The sequence below is a fragment of the Sciurus vulgaris genome (assembly GCF_902686455.1).
Source record: "Sciurus vulgaris genome assembly, chromosome: 3".
In the NCBI taxonomy this organism is placed as follows: Eukaryota; Metazoa; Chordata; class Mammalia; order Rodentia; family Sciuridae; genus Sciurus; species Sciurus vulgaris.
Window position 1 is genome coordinate 144962769 of NC_136463.1, and position 22177 is coordinate 144984945.

Sequence of the window (22177 nt, forward strand, 5' to 3'; positions counted from 1 at the left end):
CGATTGAACTCGGGAGCTCTCAACCAATGAGCTACATTCCCGGTCCTGTTCTGTCTTTTATTTAGAGACAGGGTCTCACTGAGTTGCTTAGTACCTTTCTTTTGCTGAGGCTGACTTTTCAACTGGCAATTATCCTGCCTCAGCCTCCCGAACTGCTGGGATTACAGGCATTCACAACTGTGCCCAGCTAAATTTGTTACTCTTTTGGAGAGATCTCTTTTGAGTAGTGGCCCTTTAAAATACAGTAGAATAGTTTACAGGTTCTCTTTACTTCCCTGAGAATAATCAGAATCAAGGACTTCGGGTAAATACTTTGATGACAGATTGTAGTTACCATGTAAGAGGTTGCAAGAAGGACACAAAACAGGCTTCCAGATGTGGAGCAGGTTTTACATTTCCAAGGCCTGAGAGAGGGTTTTGGTATTGGGTTGATGAAGTGAAGGTATTGCCAGTTATACATGTGTGTGGAGAGGAGGATGTTGTTGCTGGGTCTGAGAAGGAAATTAATATTTTTTGAGCATTTTCTTTGTTTCAAACACTTGGTATACATTCTCATTTAATCATTATAACACAACTCCAAAGTAGGATTTATTATCCACATTCCACAAATGGGAAAATAAAGAACTATAGAGAGACTCCAGACCACAAACTACTGTTGAGCAGTACTGAAATTCCAACCATATTTCTCTAGCCTCAAAGTTTCAATGTAAGAGAACATGTTATCATGTCACAAGACACAAATAGTTCTAATTAAATGTAAGCCATCCTTGGTATTATCCTTCAAACAGAGTGATCTGCTTAGAGATTAAATTTTAAAGCAAAGTGAATTGAACAGGGGTCAGCCAACTGTGGCCCCAAACTCGTTCCTAGTATTACCTAAGGCTGCTTTCAACAGAGGCAAGTAGTGACAGAGACCACATGATCTGAAGAGTTCAAAATATTTACAGCCTGACCCTTTACAGAAAAATGTGCCAACCTATGGTATAGAACCTTTGTTAATCCATATCCGGTGGTGTTCCAAGAAGAGAAATCAAAAGTCTAGCAGACACTGAAAAGAGGTATGTTTTATGGTTGTAAGGGGATTTGCTGACTTTGTCCTATCTTGGAAGTAGTATTTTATAAAATCAGTAATGCTTTTATGACATGAAGTTTTGACAATATTTGCTATGTAGCTATTCATACCTGAAAACTAATCTGAGTAAATATTTGTTTCTTGTAGTAGAAAAAGTCCAAGACAAGGACAAATATAAGTGAAAAGCAACTTAATCAGGTTTGATAACTTTTGAAGAGAAATACACGATCTTCAGCTTACTTCCTTAACATTAAAAATGAGGCACAAAACTGTTCAATGACCACAATAAACGTAAGTAAGGAGGTAGCATAGTATTGTAGAAGGAACACTGGATAAGAAATTGGCAGAAATGGGTTATGGTTCTTTTTCATTAACTAGTTTTATAATCTTAAAAAGTTGTGCGGCCTCTTGGTGTCTCATTTCTTCAGCTATAATGTGAGGGCCACTCCTCTGCTCATTCATTCATTCATTCAGGAAACATCCATCACTCCTAACTGTTGGGAACCATTGCCATGGGGAGGGATTAAGATGATAGTAGACTTTAAATTTCTTGTACAAAGTTTGTGTGTGTGTGTGTGTACACATGTGTGCATGCACGTGTGTTTTTTTTGCATTGCGAGACTGAACCAGGGTTGCCTTGCAACATGCTAGGTAAGCAGTGCAAGCTACATTCCCAGATCTTCTACTTACACATTTCTGTATAATTTGCTTTTAAAAAATATAGTTTATGTTTATAATCAGCAAGAAATGAAGATGTTGTTATGGGCTGAAATGTGTTCCTCTAAAATTCATATGTCGAAGCTCTAACCCCCGATGCATCAGAATATGACTGTATTTGGAGATAACGGTCTTTAAAGATGTGATTAAGTTAAAATGAGGCTGTTTTGGGTGTGTCATAATCCAATATGACTAGTGGATATCCTTATAAGAAGAGGAAATTTGTATAGATGAAGGGACCAGGGGCCCATGAACATGGAGGAAAGGCTACATGAGGATACAGTGAGCAAGCAAAGGACAAAGAGATAAGAAACCAAGTGTACTGATACCTTAGATTTCTAACCTCTAAATCAGTGAGAAAATAAATTTTCTACAGTTTAAGCCACACAGTCTATAGTATTTTGTTTTGGTGGCCCTAGCAAACTGATGAAGATATTTTCATATTGGAAAAGAGATAATATTTTTAATGAGTTCACGGTCCTTATTCTCGACATGCTCATATTCAAGCGGGAGGAGAGAAATATTAACTTTTGCAGTATGATGAATGCTACATTTGGACCAAGAATACAATAGCCATCCACTACAGACAGGGAGATGCTGCATTAAGTGAGGAGAGTTTAAGAAACTTATTCTGGGGGCAAGAAGTCATTTTTAATGTTGAAGGAGAAGCAGGGATAGTAACACTCTTATCTCCTGGCCCCTCTGCTGACCCTTTGTGCTTGGTTGTCATATGAAGTGTTGGCCACCAGTTAAGGATTTCAAGAATCAGTACCTTCCTGGTATAGTGATGTATTTTTATTTTACTTAAAAAATAAAAAGTTTTAAATTCTACTTTACTTAAAAGATCATCATCACCATCTCATTAAAACATATTTTAACATAAAAATAGGAATATTGGGCTGGGGAGATAGCTCAGTCGGTAGAGTGCTTGCCTTGCAAGCATGAGGCCCTGGGTTCGATCCCCAGTACCGCAAAAAAAAAAAAAAAAAAAAAGGAATATTACTTCATAATAAAGGACAATTCTCCAAATTGAATGCATTGAGCTTTAATTCTCCTGTATTATCCTTGGCTTTTTGTACTGCACATGTATTGGTAGTCTTAGACCAACATTGATTGGATGGTCATTAGAGTTTTGAGTCAACTTTAACCCATTAGACTAAACATAATATTTGTTTTTTTTTTTTAACATGGTAAATATTTCTACTTTTCCTCCAAAATTGATACTTTTATTTTTCCATAGAAAGAGAGATTACATGAGATACATGACCACTCAGCTAGAAATGACATCTTTAACCCCTTTCACAGCCGGATGTGACTGTATGGCTACATTTTGTCTAACGGGGTGTAAGTTAAAGTAATGTGTGAGGTGAAGTAGTATGTACTTTCTGGGTCACCTCTACCTCAGAATGGAAACCATTTGCCTTGGAGTTCCTTTCTCTCTTTTCCTTTTCAATGGATTGGAACACTGAATGTGAACACAACTCAGCTTTGTCTATGAGGTCACCTCAGGGAACAATGAAATGGAAAATGGAGAGAATCTGAGTCCTTGAGTGCACAGAGTACAGGCTCCCCGAGAACCTGTACTTTCCAACCTGGGACTACACCATGAGGAAAAAATGAACTTCCACCTTGTTTAAGCCTCTGCACATAGGTGTATACTTTCTGGGTTTTCTTTCTTTGAGCAGCAAATCTAATAGCAAAATTCAGCTCTTATTTTCACAATAATATTTGCTTTCCAACTTCCCCTTCAAAATTCCATGCCACTCCTATTTATCCCAACCACAAGAGACAGCTAAACTACGAGGTCACTAGAGAAAGTATTTAGGTAATATTTCCCTATGTCATTGTGGAATTCCCCTAAATGGAGAAGTTTGGTTACCTTCTTACTGCTCTTGCACAGTTTCTCACACTGGTCTCTGCCTGTTCCCTTTGCCCTACTGAGACGGCAGTAAAGAAACCCTTCCCATGGGGCTTCACTACTCACCCAATGGACACAGCTCACCATCAGGAATTTCTACCATGCCTCTCACTTCCCTTTTCTACCTTCTGAGTACAGCCTCTTTAACTTCCCATACAACTAGATAAAACATATCCCCTTTCAAATTGTACAAAGATTTTTAACAAATACTTATTGAACATATGTTTTTTAAGGTTTAAGATAAAATTACAACTTTTCATTCTAGTTGGAAGAAATAGACAAATAGGCAACAGTACATTAAAGTGAAAATTCCTTGCCTGGTGCAGTGGCACATACCTGTAATCCCAGCAACTCAGGAGATTGAGGAAGGAGCATCACAAGTTTGAAGTCAGCCTGGGCAACTTATAGAGACCCTGTTTCAAAAATAAAATAAAAAGGGCTAGAGATATAGGTCAATGGTAAAGCACATCTGGGTTTAGTGCCCAGTACCAAAACAAAAATAGAAGAAAAAAAATGTGAAATGTACTATAAAGGGAATAAGTATAGTGTATTATATTGGCATAAATACAGTGTATTATGGGAATAGTTAGGTGAGGCATCTGACCCCACTATACAGTAGGGAGCATGATCAACAGTGCCAAGTAAAATAAAAGCATTAAAAAAAGGTGAAATAAATGTATACATAGATGGCAAAATATCATATACCCATTAATTAATAGGATAATTTAAAAACATCAAGTCACGTAAAATATGCAAAACAGAAACAGTTCTTTCTCTCCCAAATCTTAATTCTAATCCCCACAGTAATTTGTTAATATTCAGTACACATTGTTGAAATTATACGGTATGGAAATAGGGGGTTAGTGTTGTGGCTCAGTGGTAGTGTTTACCTGGCATGCACGATGTCCTGGGTTCAATGCCCAGCACAGCAAAAAAAAGAAAAAAAAATTAAATCTAATTATAGTATAAATATTGTGCAGTGTGTGTGTGTGTGTGTGTGTGTGTGTGTGTGTGTGTGTGTTTGTAGTGCTCAGGATCAAACCGAGGGCCTCACACATGCTAGACTAGCACTCTACCACTGAGCTGCACCCGCAAACTTTCAACTTCCTGGGTATTTTTTTGTCCTCCACAAGCTCTTGCTTCCTTGTGAGGACATGTATATTTACCTCATTTAGAAGACAGGTGCTTTGATTACCCTCCTAATGATACACTAACTTATTTAATAAGTGTCCCCTTTTTGACATTCATAATTAAAAAATGTTTTTTCTTCTATACTCAGTGTTTCAAGAGAATCCATTAGCCTTATGGTAAATATTAAGAGAAAAGGACTATAATCTAACTTTTCTATAACTACTCAAGATTTTATTGGGAATTATGTGAGAAAATTATGTGAGAAAAAAATCACACATTTTTGAATCTGTGAGTTCAAGAAGGTACTTTTTTTTTTTTTTTTTTCCTTTCTGGGGAACTTACATGAGGAAACATTCCAGCAAAATCAAAATCAAAGCAAAACATGACCTCAAGGGGATTTAAAGGACATAAAAACATGAGTGAGTAATCAAGCCAGTAAAATTTGAAAGACTAGAACAGGGCCAGGTTTCTGAAAGGGGAACTTGAACATTATAGACAAATCAGTATATTCCAAGTAATTTTTACGCTTTTTCCAATTCCAAACAAACTGTGCAATGATTTTGAATCATGACAGCATGTTTTGGAAAAATAAAGTAAGGGACAATGGTTAAAGAATGTTTGTAAAAGTTGATATTTGCCTTATTAGATGCTGGAGAATTGTGCAATAAAGTATGTTAAATAGTGAGACTAGCCAGAGAAAATCGTGACCAAGAAGAAGTCCATAATGTGGACTTTGAGTTTATAAAATAGAAAAGGATAAGAGGAGAATATATTGTAAGGTGGATACAGTAGCTCATGCCTGTCATCCCAGAAATTTGGGAGGCTAAGGCAGGAGGATCTCAAGCTTGAGGCTAGTCTCAGCGACTTGGACCGTGAGCAAGACCCCCAGCAACTTAGCAAGACCCTATGTTTTAGTCAGTTTTTTCACTGCTGTGAACATAAGACCTAACAAAAACAATTTTAAGGGGGATAAGTTTATTTTGAGGCTCACAGTTTCAGAGGTCTCAGTTCATAGACAGGGAGCTACATTCCTCAGGGCCTGAAGTGAGACATAAAATCATGGTGGAAGGGTGTGGTGGAGGAAAGCAGCTCAGGACATCACTCCAAGAGGGAGGGAGGAAGGGAGGAGGGAAGAGGGTGGGGGAGAGAGAGAGAGAAAGAGAGAGAATTTGATCAACAAGGACAGAATATAAACTCCAAGGCATACCCCCAATGACCCACCTCCTCTAGCCACACCCTACTTGCTTAGAGTTACCGCCCAGTTAATTCCTATCAGGGGATTACTGCACTGATTAGGTTGAGATTCTCTTTACCCAATCATTTCACCTCTAAACTTTCTTGCATTATCTCATACATGAGCTTTTGATGGATGCTTAATATCTGAACCATAAAATCCTGTCTCAAACTAAAAAATAAAAAGGGTTGGGGATATAGCTCAGTGGTAAAGTGCCGTGTACAATCTCCATATACACATACACATTTACACAAATGAATTGCAAATCTAAAGATAGGGAATTGTTTCTAAGTAACACTGGGAAAATTAACTTTCTGATGAACATTTTGTTAGATTATTGCATCACAGCATACATAAAGATAAAGAATTAAGAATTCAACTATAACAAATGGGAAATAGTACAGAAGAAAGTTTATATCATCCCTTAAGAGAAAGGACTATCTCAAGCAGAAAAGCAACAGAAAATACAATAGGAAAAGAAAATATATTTGACCATATAAAAATATAGACTTCTGGAGTTAAAGTATAGATAAAAGGAAAGGGCAAATCACAAACTAGGAAAGACTTACACAACAAATGTCACAAAAAAACTGTGTTACTATCATTTGTCAAAACTCCAGTACTGGTTACACCCAATTCACAGCCTGTCAGTCCTAAACCTTCACAGATGCATGTGTCTGATGAAAAATAAAAAACCATGTGCAGTGGTCTAACTTTAAATTGGCTGTTAATTGCCTTCAAGTGAGACTTCAGTCTGCTTCTAAAATTGTAATATATTTGCCTGGTTCATTCAAAATCCCACATCCCCCAATCACTATTTCATACCCTCTCCTCACACTTCAAACTTCCAGCACCTCCTCCCCATCTTCACTCTAAACTGATGGACTTGCGTATTTCACACAGAATAGTAGGAACCAGAAGAGAACTTCCACACACTTCTTTCACTATATCAGCCCACTTTCCTCCTGTTCCAGAAGATCTCTGTCTCTGCTCCCAGCAACCCCTCCCCAAGGGCTCTAGTTTCCATGCCCTCTCACCTACTCAAGGACAAGGATGTGTCTCCAGCAATCTGACCCTCTTCCCTCAACTGAGTTATGTCCTTCAGCTTACAGTCATAAAATCATTTTTTCTCATTCTTAAAAAATTCCCTTTGGTCCCACTACCCATCAAGTCGTTGCTCCATATTTGCTCTCCTCTGCAGCAAGCTTCATAGAAGAGCTGACATATAGCTACTTGGACATTTCCAATTCCTGCACTTTTGTTCTCTCTTAAACAATCCATTCAGCCTTTGCCTTCTCCAACTTCATGGCAATGCTCTTGTCAAGGTCACTATGACCTTCATTTTTAATGCCTAAAATGTTGTTCCTTGTCTTTCCATAACCCCCCAAATTGCTCCACTTGCAACCTTCCCCGTGTCAGTTAATGACACCATCTTTCTGGTTATTTAGACCAAAAATTTGGAAGTCTAAATTTTTTGACTCACTGTATCATACTCTGCTTTCAGTAACACAGTGATCCCATCTTCCACAGAGATCCAGATGCTGATCATTTTGTCCCATGGTCACTGCTATCACCCTTGTGCTCCACATCCCAAGTGTATGGATATGACAATCTCCTGATTTTCCTCTTTCCATCTTGCTACTTTTGTAGCCATCAGTCAGAGTGACTCCAAGTCAGGTTAGCATGTTAGATCAGTGCTCAAAACACTCCAACAGATTCCTGTCTTCAAATAAAAAAGTCCTCTTATGTGATACACCCCCTCTTCCTCCTCGGCTTCTAGACTCTTCTTGTTCACTGTTCTAGCCACAGCAGCCTTCTTGCTGCTCTTGCAAGAAGCCGGATGTGATCGGACCTTTTCAATGGCTCTCTGTCTAGACAGTCTAAATTCAGACATCCACCTGGATTGCTTGCTGGCTTCTTTGTATCTTCACCCAAGTATCCCCTTCTCTGACCACTCTTTGCATCTCTACCTGCAAGATCCCTCTCCCCTCCCCTGCTTCATTTTCACCTTAGTATTCATCATCCTCTATCATACTATATAATTTTATTTATTTTATTGTCTGTCTACCCCTTTAGAATGGAAGCTCCACAATGTCAGGGATTTTTGTTTCATTTTTTACAGATGCCATCTCAGTGCCAGGAGAATTAACTTTCTGATGAACATCAGATTTGATGATTATTTATTGACTATTTAATAAAAATTCATCAGATAAATTATTGAATTACTTTTAATGCCTATATAAAGGCCAAATGGAAGTGTAAGTCTCTTCAAAATTCCCAAGATGTAATTTGATAATATATATCAGAAGTCTTAAATATTCAATTACTTTACTCCTAGAAATTTATCAGTCAGGTTTTCCCTAGTTAGAATAAGGGAAACACTGCTTCAGAGTATTAAGAGGTATGTGAGGTGGGGCAGAGGGGAAGAAAATTCTGAGAAAACAAATCATGTTACCTACTGTAGTTCTCAGAGTTGGTTACATTGTAAATTACCTGGGGAACATTAAAATATGTCAATGCCTGTGTCCGACCTTGAGGGATTCCGATTTAATTGTTTGAACTGGTTGTCTCTCTTTTTATGATATTAGCAGCCTTTGATGTTTATGACTGAGATCCATTAGTTCGTTAGAAGCCGAAGGTGGTAATCCTGTTATCATTTTCCAGCTTGTATTATTTCATACACAAAATGAAGGGTTCAAGTAAGTACTTTATCTGTAAGCATCCTTCCACCTGGGACACACTATACTCATAGGAAATGCTCTTAATTAGGGGTTTGTGTGGAAACATGTAATGTTTCTTCCTGGTAATTCACTGGTGCATGAGTGTGTGCGCGTGTGTGTGTTTGCTAATACAAAATAAGAGAGCATCTATTTTTATGAGCTTCAGAATAAGAGAGCATCCATTTTTAATACAGAGAAACCATGATAATAAGCCAGAATTCTATACAGAATTCTCAAGTCCACTCCAACATGTGTCAGGCATTGAAATGATAGGGACTCTCACATACTTTTTGTAGGACCATTTAAGGAGCAGAGCTCTGAAACCAGGCAAGCTAGAGTTTTACACTATTTTCTTCATTCATTTGTCCATTTTAACACAAGACACTGGAAACATCAGCAAACACTAATAACTTTTTTTGAAGCAACTAGTATCATACAGTATTCTTAGAATTCTGTAGAACTTTTGATTCTACAAAAACCTTAAGTGCTCTGAACATGTGATTTGTTAGATTTTCTACAATATCCCTTTAAGTATGAGGACCATGAGATCTACACCAATTAAGTAAGTATTCCACCAGTAAAGAAATATTTTGCTCCCTCAGTTCCATTGGCAGTATTTTGGTTTTTCTCTTAAACAACAAATTTAGCAACTATTTAGAAGTGCAATACACTTGTAAGAAGCTTTGGAAAATACAGAAGCTAAAGTGTTTTACTGTGTCATTAAAAAGATCATCAGTTGATTTGAATTAATCTATTCAAGGATGTATTTCTTCCTAAGAGAAACTAAAAAGTTATTTTTCACAAGTAGATTCCACTGCCTCTACATAGTCAGACATTGGGAATCACAGGTTACTGCATTTATCACTGTGATTTACAAAACTTTTGAATAATTAAATTATCCATTTAGATAATCAAAAAAGGACATGTTAGGACAAGGAACTTGTTTTGTAGAAAAGTTATATGTATCAGTTAATTTTAAATCCTACCTCCATAACTCACTATAAAATTAGAACAATCACTTCACATGTATTAAGTAACATATTAGATGTTAAGTACTTATAAGTGTATAAGGCCTGGCACATAGCAGATGCTCAATGTATCAGCATTGATCATTACTAAACATTATTTCTGAGTCATTTGGTTAAATATTTTTAAGAAGATTAAGACTTTTTTTAAACCTTGTCAATTATGTTGCAAAGTGGATTATTTATGTAACAAGAGAATAGTGTGGTTTTTCTAATTTTCTAAAATTCTTAGTTTCACCACACAAACCACCTAGTATCAAACAGTATTTGGAAGATGTTTTTCTGATGTTGTAATAGTTTCAGTTCTTTTTTTGTTAGTGGTGGTGTTTGTTTTTTTGGTACTGGGGATTGAACTCGGGGGTGCTTTACCACTAAGCTACATACCCAGTTCTTTTGGGGGACAGGGTCTTGCTAAGTTTCTAAGGCTGGCTTTAAACTTCCAATCCTCCTGCCTGCAGCCTCCCTGAGATTACAGGCCTGAACCACCATGCCCGACTTATAATTGTTTTACATATGAAGATAATTTTTGTAATGCCAGAAACTAAAACCTGGAAGAGAATATGAGTAGTGGGTGCTGGACACAATTTACATGAAACCTTTATCATTGAGGACTTTTATTAATGAGATAATGAAAACCTTTTATCTACAGAATTCTATTGGATGCTCTTCTGTATTATACTATGTCTCACTAAGTAATCCTTTCATGCAATTTATAGTGTTGAATTTTGGGCATGAAGTGAAGAGTCAATCATTTTAGAATAAGTTTATATTTGGCTGTGAAAAACAAAGAAGGCCCAAAGAACAAACAAGTTTTCGAAGGAAGAAGACCAGAAGACTGTGAAGTCATTGTGTAATATACTAAAGAATCAGCAATATAATAATTATTACCTAACCGAGTGCACTGAGTAAGAGATCTCCTTGTTTATGTAATGGAACGTTAATGTTAGGAAAGATTATTTGCTTAGAAATAGTTCTTCATATCCCCTTTCTCTTCTCATTAACCATCACCTTTGGGGAGTGATTTGGGAGTAGTTGAAACCAACTAACCTGAGTTGAAAAGTTCCTATACTGCCTGCACTATCTTGTTTCTCAAAGCTATCTTTAGTTTTGGTTAATGAGAAAGCATATGGTTGCCATTTCCTTTCTGAGAACTGCTGAGTTACTAGGGAAGGAAGTAGATGTTCAGCTGAACTGTGTCCTGAGGGAGGGAGGTTTGGGAAGAGGTGGGCCACTGCTCTAAGCACTAGCTTCTGCTTTTGCTGGGCTTGGTTTCCTAAGTGTCTGCTTCCTTTTTGTAAAATGTCAATATAATTAGTCTGAGCAGACCTACCTAATCTCTTTCTGGGGGAAAATGACTGAGAATTTGGGGAGTGGTTAACTTTCTTTGTCCAATCTTGGCCACAATTCTACATAACATTCTTAATTGGTTTCCTGTTTTATCTTTTTAAGAGCTCATCAACCCTTTAAAAAAAAAAAAAAAGGTCTGATTTAAATATTGCTAGGATGTGTTGCCCATTAAAAATTCCGCTTTGAGGACTGTCCAATTGAAGTGACTGTCAGATAACCGTAGTAGAATAGGAAGTTCTTATCTGGATCTGGAGTTTTGGGGAGCCCTGAGGTTGGACCTAGTTCTACCACTAACTGGCATGTTTTCCATTGTTTTATTTGATGTAGAAATCATGCTCATCATATTATTTTACACTACTTTCCAGTATTACATCATTGTCTTTGGCACCATGAGCCCTGTGTGTCTGTGAAATGGAAGCTTCTGCTTCCTTAAGAAAAATCTTGACTCTCTTGCTAATGTTGTGATTATTTTTGAAATTCTTTTTAGGGTAATAATATAGCTATTCTTCTTGCAGATATTCAGAAAGGGGAAAAATTTGCATGCTTCTGACATACAAATTCTTTGACACTCTTTCCGATGTTTCTGTTGACGATCAGTTAACTAGATGATTATTTAAAGTCCTACAATATATCCTTTTGCTACTACCTTATTTCTTCCATCTGTTTTAAATAATCCCACCATGGAAGTTTAAATCTAAAAATTATTTCTAGGCTAGAGGCCCCTGGGGTCAAGATTGCCTACATTCAAAACCCAATTTGATCATTCTCCAGCTAGGTGGTCTCTGGTGAGTTTCCTTATCTTTAAAAGGGAGATTAAAATTAGCACTAACCACAAAGGACCCTTGAGAGGATTAAATAATCATAGTTTAAGTATTACTCTTCCCTTTAATAATAGAAAATTGGCTAGTAAAAAATATTGAATATCCATCTACTATTTGCTAGACACTAGTTGGACGATTTACTTATGACCCCATTTCATTTTCTGTGAGGTAGGGATCCCAGTACTATTTTTCTGATGATTAAATTATGGACCAAAGGTCACACAACTGGTAAACAGTTCAAGTCCAGGTTTGTCTCTAAAGCACACTTTATCTTTCTTCAGGTTATGTTTCAGGGTTTCCCGTTGCTGTTATATGATTAATTACTTTTGGTTGTATAAAAACAAGTGCAAATTAAAAGAAGAAAAGTCAAATGACGAAGAAAAACTGTCTGCAAAGATATTCGACTGCTTGTCTATCTCCCTATTTTATAGAGGGAAAAGTGGAAGACCTGCCTGTTGACAAATTGCTGGATGAGTTTCAGCAAACGACCCTCACCTTTCTGGATCCTAGTTTAAATATGCCTAAAATGGTGAAGTTGAGCTGATCTCCAATTTCCTTTCTGTTAAGAAAACTCCAGCCTTGCAGCCATTGGAACCATTCACCATTCCAGCCCGTTTTTCCTTGATCCTGAACACAGTTAAACAAGCCAGAGCCCTGTTCTATTCGATTGCACACTTTTGCACCCGCTGGATCCTAAACTCACTCGTCCCCGTGATCGCAGGATCAAAGGACATGAGTGGGGGACTGAATTCTGAGTGGTAGGGGGAAAAACGGGATGAAAATCCTTACATTCACCAGCTTGTAGTAAATGCTTGCGGCAGGAAAGTTAGGCAGGGCAGAATCGACGTTGCGCAGCGATGGAGGGCGGGGCCGAGAGTGGATTGGAAGGTTGGGGGGCGGGGCCAGCATTGACAGCCCCGCGGGAGGAGCTAAGGAGGCTGCGTGGGCGTCGTCGGTTCTTTTCCATCCCTTGGTTTCCCCGACCCTGCGCCACGCGGGCGTGCCGACGCCGATTGACGTCACAAGGGGCGGGGCTGCCTGGTAGTCCACCGGTGCGCGGGCGCGTTCGGCAGTCGCAGTTTGGGACGCGGGGTGTGCGGTTGCAGTTTCCTCTCCCGTTTTGCTGTCATAGCTGGTCCTTTCGAGTCCAGGACAGACTGGGCGCGCGCCCGTGTGTGTGTGTGTGTGTGTGTGTGTGAGCGGGACTCAGGACAGAGGTGTCCCCTCACTACCTGTTTTTGATTTTTTTTTTTCCTTTAATCCAAAGAAGGCAGTTCTTACCTTTGCCTCCCTGTCGCCTAGTTGGGAGCGCGGTTGGCGTGCGCTGTGGTTCGGAATTTTTTTTTTTTTTTTTTTTTAACTTGTGAGCGCTTTTCCCCCTCTCTTTCCCCGCCTTCAATTTAGGCTCAGTGCCGCCAGCTCTGGTTTCCTTGAATAACCGCTTTCGGCCCCTTCTCTCGCCACCCCAGTCCCAGTTGGTCCCTCCGCCTTCGCCCCTGGCCCGGGAGGGTGGGAAGCCTTGTCCCCGCCCTTCCCGTCCGCGCCTCGGCAGCGGTAGCCGCACCTGCTCAATATGAATGGGGTCAACGACCCACCTCTTTTTATAAAAGATATTAAGCCCGGACTGAAAAACTTAAATGTCGTCTTTATTGTCTTGGAGATAGGTAAGTGGGGTCCGCAGCCCACCCCACCGCCCCGCGTGCGCCCTGGGGTCGGAGGGAAGGACACCGCCGGCGCGAGCCGGGGCTCCCCTCCCCCTGCCCTTCCTCCCGGATCCCCTCCCCCACCCACGTGGTCCTGGTGGCCCCCGCCGGCGCTCAGATCCTACGGCGAGGGAAGCCGGGGCTCGGCCTCTTTTCTCCTTCCAGAACTATTAATTTATGGAGGAGGAATAACCCCTTTGGACGTCCTCGTTAATCTAACAGACCCCTCTCCCTTTTGATTTTTAAATCTTCACAGGACGCGTGACCAAAACCAAAGACGGCCATGAAGTGAGATCGTGCAAAGTAGCCGATAAAACGGGCAGCATCACTATTTCCGTGTGGGATGAGATCGGAGGTCTAATACAGCCAGGGGATATTATTCGGTTGACCCGAGGGTAGGTGTGTAAAAGAGGGCGCGGGGCGAGGGACCCTAACAGTGCAGATTCTAGATTGGCTGACTCCTGGGATCGCCTGCCAAGTACTGAAGTTCCATACCTTTTCTGTGGGCTGCTGGAAGTTTTGAACCCCTTTGCTGTTAAGTTAGTGAGCTGCGTTGGTACGCAGCACAGCCTTGCAGTTAAACACGGTAGGTTTCAGGCAGGAAATCCACTCCTCTCTCCAATTTACAGGTTAGCTATATTTTATTATTTTTAAAGTTTTTTTTTTTTAGTTGTCAGTGGACCTTTATTTTATTTATTTATATGCGGTGCTGAGAATGGAACCCAGGTGCCCCACACATGCTAGGCAAATGCTGTATCACAGAGCCACAATCCCAGTTCTAGTTATATTTTAAAATTCTGTCCTCAGAGTCAGTACATTGGTATAGTCCATACTCTTTTAAACATTTAATTGTGTATATTCAGTTCATTTCTACCTCTCCTCCTTTGAAGGAGACTTGAAATCCTTCCATTAGATTTTTTTTTTTAAATATTTATTTTTGTGGACAGAAAACTAGTTGGAGTATTTAGTATTTTCTGTGGTACACATTTGTACTCAGAAATAAAACAGTATCTGAAAGTCTCATTCTTAAAAATGAGTTTTTCTGTTTTCTGTTGTAAATGTACAAAAGTAAAAAGGATACACAAATGTTTGGCAGAAGGATGTCTATGATACCTTCATTTAGAAGATTGAGGTGGCAAATTGGTGGTTTTAAAAAACAATTTAGCACCTTTTTCTCAATAGATTGGTTTAAAAATTGGATAAATCTTTATCTTGGGAAGACAAAAGATCAGGAAAGGGTCTTGAAAATAGAAGCTGTGAACTTTTGTGATCAATAGAATTGTAATAATTCATTTGTAAAAACTATAGGAAAATAGGTGGAGATTGATGCTGGTTAGTAGGTAGAATCCAAGGAAGTATGAATGCCCTGGGTATAGGAGCTTGGAGCTCTTTGATACTATCTTACAGGCCTTACAACATCTTCAGGAAGTGAGGTAGAGTATCATCAAAGCAGGAAATGAGAGTCAGAACTTAGACATTTTATTCTCACACACTGACTCATTATGACACTAATTATGTTTTTTAAACTTCCACATCCTCAATTTACACAAGAGAAAATTCCTACCTGAAGGGTGTGGTGAGGATTAGCATAATTGAAGTTTTTTGGCTCCCAAAATATCATTTACCTAGTAATTAGAACTAGTTTATACATTAAAAACAGCATCTCATTTCAAATATTTCCTGTACTGTGTGGTTGGTCATGGATGTTTCCATCAAAACTTTTGTCAAAAAAGTTAAAACTCAGTCCCTATAATATTTAAGGGGCCCAGTGGCTAAGGAGTACAATTTATTTATTTTTGGTGCTGGGGATTGAACCCAGGAGCACTTAACCACTGAGCCACATCCCTGCTGCTTTTTAGAGACGGGGTCTCTCCAAGTTGCTTGGGGCCTCACTAATTTGCTGAGGCTGGCCTCAAACTTGGAATCCTGCCTCAACCTATCAAGCCACTGGTATTATAGGTGTGCACCACTGAGCTGGCTAAGGAGTGCAATTTAAAGGAAAATTCAAAGAAATTCTAAAGAAATTCTCTTTACCACTTCTTTGTGACCTTGGGAACTCTGCATCTTATGGAGGTAGAAGAAAAGCAGTTATTTGACTATACCATGATAGTAAGTATAAAAGTAAACATGGGGTGTTAATTTTTTAAATCCTGTAACTGAAAAGTAATAAAAATAACTTTTACAAAATATATGTATAGGGACTGGGTTGTGGCTCAGTGGTAGAGCGTTCACCTAGTGTGCATGAGGGTCTGGGTTCAAGCCTCAGCACCACATAAAAATAAAGGTATTGTGTCCACCTACAACTAAAAACAAAGTATTAAAAAAAATATATGTATACATTTTTTAAAAAGTTATATATATAACATATATAACTAATATATATATAATATATATTTTAGTTGTAGATGGACACAGCACCTTTATTTATGCGGTGCTGAAAATTGAACGCGGTGCCTCACACATGTAAGGTGAGTGCTCCATCACTGAACCACAACCCCAGCCCCTAAAAATAACTTCTGCTTAAATATATGGAAATAAAAGCTTTTCCTATATTGATTGACTAAAGATGTAATCATCTGGAGCATACCAATGCTTACTTTGCAAAAGGAAGTTTTCTGTTATTTCTAGAGTTGTAGTTTAGGTAATTGTGTCACAATTTGGTGATTGAATTTTCCTTGTTTTTGTCTTTTAGTAAGTAACAGGTTAAAGTTAGAATTCTTATATTTACAGAGGGCTTAATTTCCACTTCTATTCTAATACAAAATATATAGTACAAAGGTTTATTTGACTTAGAATAAAATATGCACATTTCTAAAGCACTAATGTTTCTTTTTAGATATGCATCCATGTGGAAAGGATGTTTGACACTCTATACTGGAAGGGGTGGTGAACTTCAAAAAATTGGAGAGTAAGTATTAAAATTTTGTATAATTGAATAAATTACAAATGTCTACAGAATAACTGGTAGGTATAAACTATAAATCACTTCTTTGGATTTTTTGATGAATATTAGTTTTAACAGCTGTCAGTATAGTATCTTATGTTGAGGCTGTCAGTTTTCCTGGCAAAGAGCAGTAAAAGTGGCAGTTGAGACCAGTCCCAGTGGGACTGTTTCTATAGGTTTTAGAAGCATGCCTCTTTTACTTGTCATTTGAATTGAATTCTCTCTTTTAGTGATTCATGGAAATAAAGTAAGGCATGAATTTCAGGCCATAAGTTTACAATTTCTTTTTCTTTTTGTGTATGGATGTACTCATGGTAAAAGGACTTGCAGCAATGAAAACTGAAGTCCTCTATTTATCTACAGCCTAGGTATGGTGCAGGCAGCCGCAATGCGAGCTTCCATACACTGCTACCCTGGTAATGATCTCCACCCTGACCTGGAGGAACCATCCTCTCTAGGGGTGTAAAGGTAATTCAGCCTCCATGCTAGCCTAGACATTTGGCTTGTACTTATAAAGTATGGTATAGACATTGAGTGAGATCTTTTTTCCATTTTATTGGTTAATGCTTAGACGTCTGCTTAATGTCCATTAAATTGGAGGGTATTTAGAGAGAGACCACAAACGGCACCCCCCAAAAAATAAGGAAAACTCACTGAGAGGATGAGGTACTTTGTTGGGAGAACATTGTTAATAATGGGGGGAAAAACACTTGCACGCTTCTAAAGATCAGACTGAAGTAACACTTTTTTGGTAGAGAGAAAATTCAGATTCACTTGTTTATATTTAGAGTAGTGTTATTAGAGCTAAGTATTATGAAAGTTCTTTGGGTCAGTATTAACCAAACCTGTCCTGACCCCAGTGTTGTAAGTGAAGAACCACAGGAGGTCACGTAATTCCTCCTAACTGCTCTTTGTCAGGGTCAGTTTAGGATTCCCTAAAATGAATTCTAGTTTCTTTTTAGTGGGTTGAGGAACTAAGAATATGCTTATGTGTCAATTAGTACATATCTTGTAGTCACCAGAAGCTCTGGGATAAACTGGTGGCTTGATAGCCAGTTGACTGTCCTTATCACCCAGAATCTACCTTAACCTTGGATGATTATCTTTGCAGATTCGCAGTGATTGGTCAAAAGAGGGATTGGATGAGCGTGTGTGAATGGATCAGTGCAAATCCATCACCACTGCTGGAGAAACCACTCTGGAACCCTAAACACAGTTCACTAGCATCAGCCTGTCTGGAAAAACTGGACAAAGATGTGTTTTTGTGTCCTTGATTTTTGACTTTTTTTTCAGTATGGAAGAATTTAAATACAAAATAGAATGTTTTATGTGTTGTAGACAGCTATTTGATGTTTAATGGGTTATAATAATTTTAGAAGCCTTTTTAATAATAAATAACATTAGTTAGCATTTTGTTATTTTGACACCTAAATTTTTCATCTCTGAATCTTAGGAATATTACGGAAAAGTTGATTAATTTCAGAAGTCATTTAACTTATCCCTTATTTTCTTTCAGATTTTGTATGGTTTATTCAGAAGTGCCAAATTTCAGTGAGCCCAACCCAGATTATCGAGGACCGCAGAACAAAGGGGTAATTAATCCAAATATATGGTGTATTTTTATGATTGGGCTAATATAACTGTACTTACAGTTCTGTCCCAAGGCTAATCCTGTTATACCCTGAGTGTAATGAAGAGAATTGTAAAATATAATCTTTAACTTTTAAGTATTTTGTGAGTCTGTTTATGGTATAGGATGCTGCAGATACAGATTTATGTGCCATTTAAACTTTATGGAGTGAGGAGTCATGTCAGGAAATATAGGATGTAACAGAAGCTACAAAAGGTTTGGGGAATATTCCTGAATCTTTTAACATTGAATGAATTTGGACAAATTTTTTAAGAAATTGTTAGAGTATAACTAAATAGAACAAACAATTTAAAAAATTGTTAAAGACGATTTTACAAAACCAATTTTAAAATTTTAAAAAGGGTATAATAATTTTGTAATACTGAGTGTTCTTTTAATCTTCATTTGTTTAAGTTTAAAACTTTTTTTTTTTCAGGCACATAATGAACCGAAGACTAATTCCATGAATAGTAATACAGGTACAGGTACATTTGGATCGGTGGGTAAGTTTTTTTGTTTTTTATTTTGTTTTTGGTTTTTATGTTTTTGATCAGATATATATAAATTAAGGGAATTATGAAAGATTTAGAGGAAAAGAAGTCTTTAGACATAAGTATTAAAAGTGAACTACCAATAAATAGGAATCCCCAAATGTTTTTTAGAAGGCAGATATATATACTTGCAAGCCAGTTTACTGAGCACATTCTATATTTAAACATTTCGACCAATTTCAGGGAATACAGTTCTTGACCATTGACTAATATGCAAGACTGGTGATGTCTGCGAAGATGTCTGGTACTATTTTTCCACTTATTTTTATGAAATTTCTCTAAACTAGTTATTTATAATAGATGTAGAATTAGCGGTTATGTTGGTACATTGAAAACTGATCTTCAGAATAATAGCTCTGAAAAGAAATGGTAAATTAACACTTTAAATTTTCAGCTGCCTTTTTGAAAAATTGGCCTTTACTCCTAACAGGTCCTTATAGCCCGTTAAAGGGTTTTTTTTTTTTTTTTTTTTTTTTCTCCAAGTCAATTAAGGAAAAGTCTTTTGGATTTCATTAGAATGACTTGATAGCATATTTTGGCACAGTCGTAACTTAAAAAAAGTTAGGATTACATCATCTGTTTTGAAACATTAACCATATTTGAGCAAAATGTAGGTACTCAAAATATTTTTTTTTGCCTTTTTTTCATAGTATATGCAGTACATATACATATTTTTTCCCTGTTCCTTTTCTAATTTTGTTGCCCAAATTGACTTTTTTCCACTAATACAGCATCAAGTTAATGTATTCATAGTACTAATACATTATGAAAACGTAAAACTAGCATTTTTTTCCAGTATAAAAATAAAAGATGTTTTCTCTGATATGTAAACGCATTAATAGATATATTGAAACTTAAAGTATGTGTAGTTACATAGATTACTATAGACCTTTTCTGAAGATAGTGATGATTTTTGTATTCTTTTTTAGGAAATGGTCTTCAAACTGGCCCTGAATCAAGGGGGTACCAACTTTCATATGCTGGTAGAAGCAGTGTCCGGGGACCTATCAATCCACAGCCACCAGGAGCTGCTAATAATCAAACAGTCATGACCACAATAAGTAATGGCAGGGACCCTCGGAGAGCCTTTAAAAGATGACCTATGCCAAATAGTCACATGTAGTTTTTAAACTACGTGCCCTACTTGAACACTTAGTGCACTTTTATTTATTGTTAACTGTGAAAAATATGTCCTTTATTGGTTTCATTTTTACATTTTTGGTTTGCTGAGAGTGGTTTTTTTATAGCAAAACTGTTAAGCTGCTCAAGTCTCCTATTGAATGGGAACACTGAAAAGTAGGGGCATATATTTTTAGAGCAAAAAAGTTAATCCGGATATCCTCTAAAAATTACACCCATTTCAAGGGTGAGTTATTTAAAACATCAGCTTTATAGCCTCTATGAGTCTATCTTCTGTATAAATTTTGTAATATTTCATGTAAGGCTTAGTGGGAGATGTTCTTTGTCTTAAATTCAGATATTGCCAACTAAAGCAATAACCACCAAAAAAAAAAAAAAAAAAGAAAAAGAAAAGAAAAACCCAGAAACTTGGTCAATGCCAACAACAGTTTTTGAGTGTTTGATTCCAAGAATGACTGACTTTATTGAGTGACTGCCATTAAGATTTCCTGAGAAATGAATCATCCTAATTCCTTGTTTCATTACCAAAAAAGATTCTTTATCAGAATTATGGAATAGAATACAATCTGTATTGTAACATGTAAGTTTTAGAAGAAAACTTCTGTCCTTTATTTTTAGTGTTCTTAACATTTTGTTATTAATGTGGATTATACTGAAGGAAAATTTAAAACTGAGGCCTTGAATATTTATTTTTGGATCTACCATGTTAAATATTGAGAAGTATAATTTGAGGGAGTTATAAAGTCATAATAAACATTGATCTAATTATTTAAAAAAATAATTTTGGTGAACATAGTGAAGGTGATTCAAATTGAATTCATGTAATAATAAGCAGTCTTAATTTATAGATCCTAGGTATTTACAGGTACTCAGCCTGAAGTGAAAATCCTAGGTGGTACTTTTATTTGAAGCGTGTGTGTGTGTTGTCAAAGTTTCTGAATATAATTCACATAGCCTTATTAAGTAGCAAAAGTTAAATGACAAAGAAGTGATGACAGCATTATTCAGAAATGTTAAAGTGGAATTTATTTATGTGTCATAAATGGTACCCACTTCTACTTTTTACTGTAGAGTGGATAACTGGTAAATTTTTCCTTTGTTTAGAATTCACCTCTTCTTAAATATTTTCTCTTGAATAAAACTTGCTTTAATGTTAACAGATTTTGGAATTTTGGAGAATTAAAATACTGTCAGGTGTGGATTACTGTCCTTTCAGTCCTGGCCTTATTTTCTTACATGTGATGCTGGGCTAACTATTTCATTTGAGACTTCTCTAAATCTTAGGTACTACAACTGTGAAAACAATTAAATCATAGTATTCCCTTGTGTAGTTAAGTCTTCAGGATAAGAAATTGGAATGATTTCTGGTAAATAATAAGCAGTCAGATGTTTGTACCTTGAGTTCAAAAATGCAGAATAAGGTGTGAAAGTATTGCCATTCTTTAGTATATTGAGATTAAGTTGAAAAAGAACTTAAATTTTACTTTTGTGATTGACACTTGCCTCAATAATTTAACCTTGTTCTGTGGTTTTATTAACAAGTTTCTTTTTTCTTAAGGGAATCCTCCAAAACCAAAGCAAAGTGAATTACAATCCATAATGAATATTTGCCTTCTCAGTCTACTTGGACAGCAGTCATGAAGAAGTTAAGAGGAAGAAAGTTTCTACCTTACTTCCTGGTGTTTTCAGCTTTCAACTTTGAAATAAGTTTAAACAACAAGCATTTAGCAAACAAAGCATTTAGCATAGAAATGCACTCTACTTAGGATCAGGCGCCTGTCCCATTTCTACACAACAAATCTGAATTGAATCAAAACCTGATCAGAGCAGGTTGGCCTTGTCTAGGCAGGGTGTGGTGGGAAGTTGCTACTGAAGAGAAACTGAAAGTTGAAATCCATAAGGTCAGATGCTGATATTTAACAGTGAAGGCTCCATATGTTTTCCCATAAGCATTTAAACATTTTAGGGTTTTCCTGTAGTGTCCAACTGTCTTTGTTTTTACACTGTAGTCTAGTACTTTTGTTTTAAGTTTGAAGACGGTTTAATTTGAGGATAACCTGAGTATGTGTAGTTAAAAATGTTTGACACATTTTTATCATTTAATATTTTAAATGAATGTTTAATTTGCTTGGTTAAGTAATATCAAGGACTGATGCTGAAAACAGATGTGAGATTAGTAAAAGATTTTAATTTATGATACAAGAACTTAAAAGTAAATGGAGGT

At 37.1% G+C, this 22177-nt stretch overlaps 1 protein-coding gene across 4 annotated transcripts; it reads left to right on the plus strand.

Annotated features, from left to right (window-relative positions):
- The first annotated feature begins 959 nt into the window (after nt 1-959).
- Nucleotides 960-21162, plus strand: NABP1 (nucleic acid binding protein 1). Of its 4 annotated transcripts, XM_079135122.1 has the most exons (7): nt 960-1058; nt 13945-14083; nt 16088-16156; nt 16525-16596; nt 18149-18224; nt 18699-18765; nt 19743-21162. In XM_079135122.1, exons 4-7 carry the CDS (start codon nt 16535-16537, stop codon nt 19910-19912), a joined length of 375 nt encoding a protein of 124 aa, XP_078991248.1. In that variant the 5' UTR covers nt 960-1058; nt 13945-14083; nt 16088-16156; nt 16525-16534; the 3' UTR covers nt 19913-21162. The 4 variants fall into 4 exon arrangements, with proteins under 4 accessions (XP_078991248.1, XP_078991249.1, XP_078991247.1 ...); XM_079135123.1 differs by lacking the exon at nt 16088-16156 and having other exon boundaries at nt 13945-14087; XM_079135121.1 differs by lacking the exon at nt 16088-16156 and having other exon boundaries at nt 963-1058.
- Nucleotides 21163-22177: the final 1015 nt, after the last annotated feature.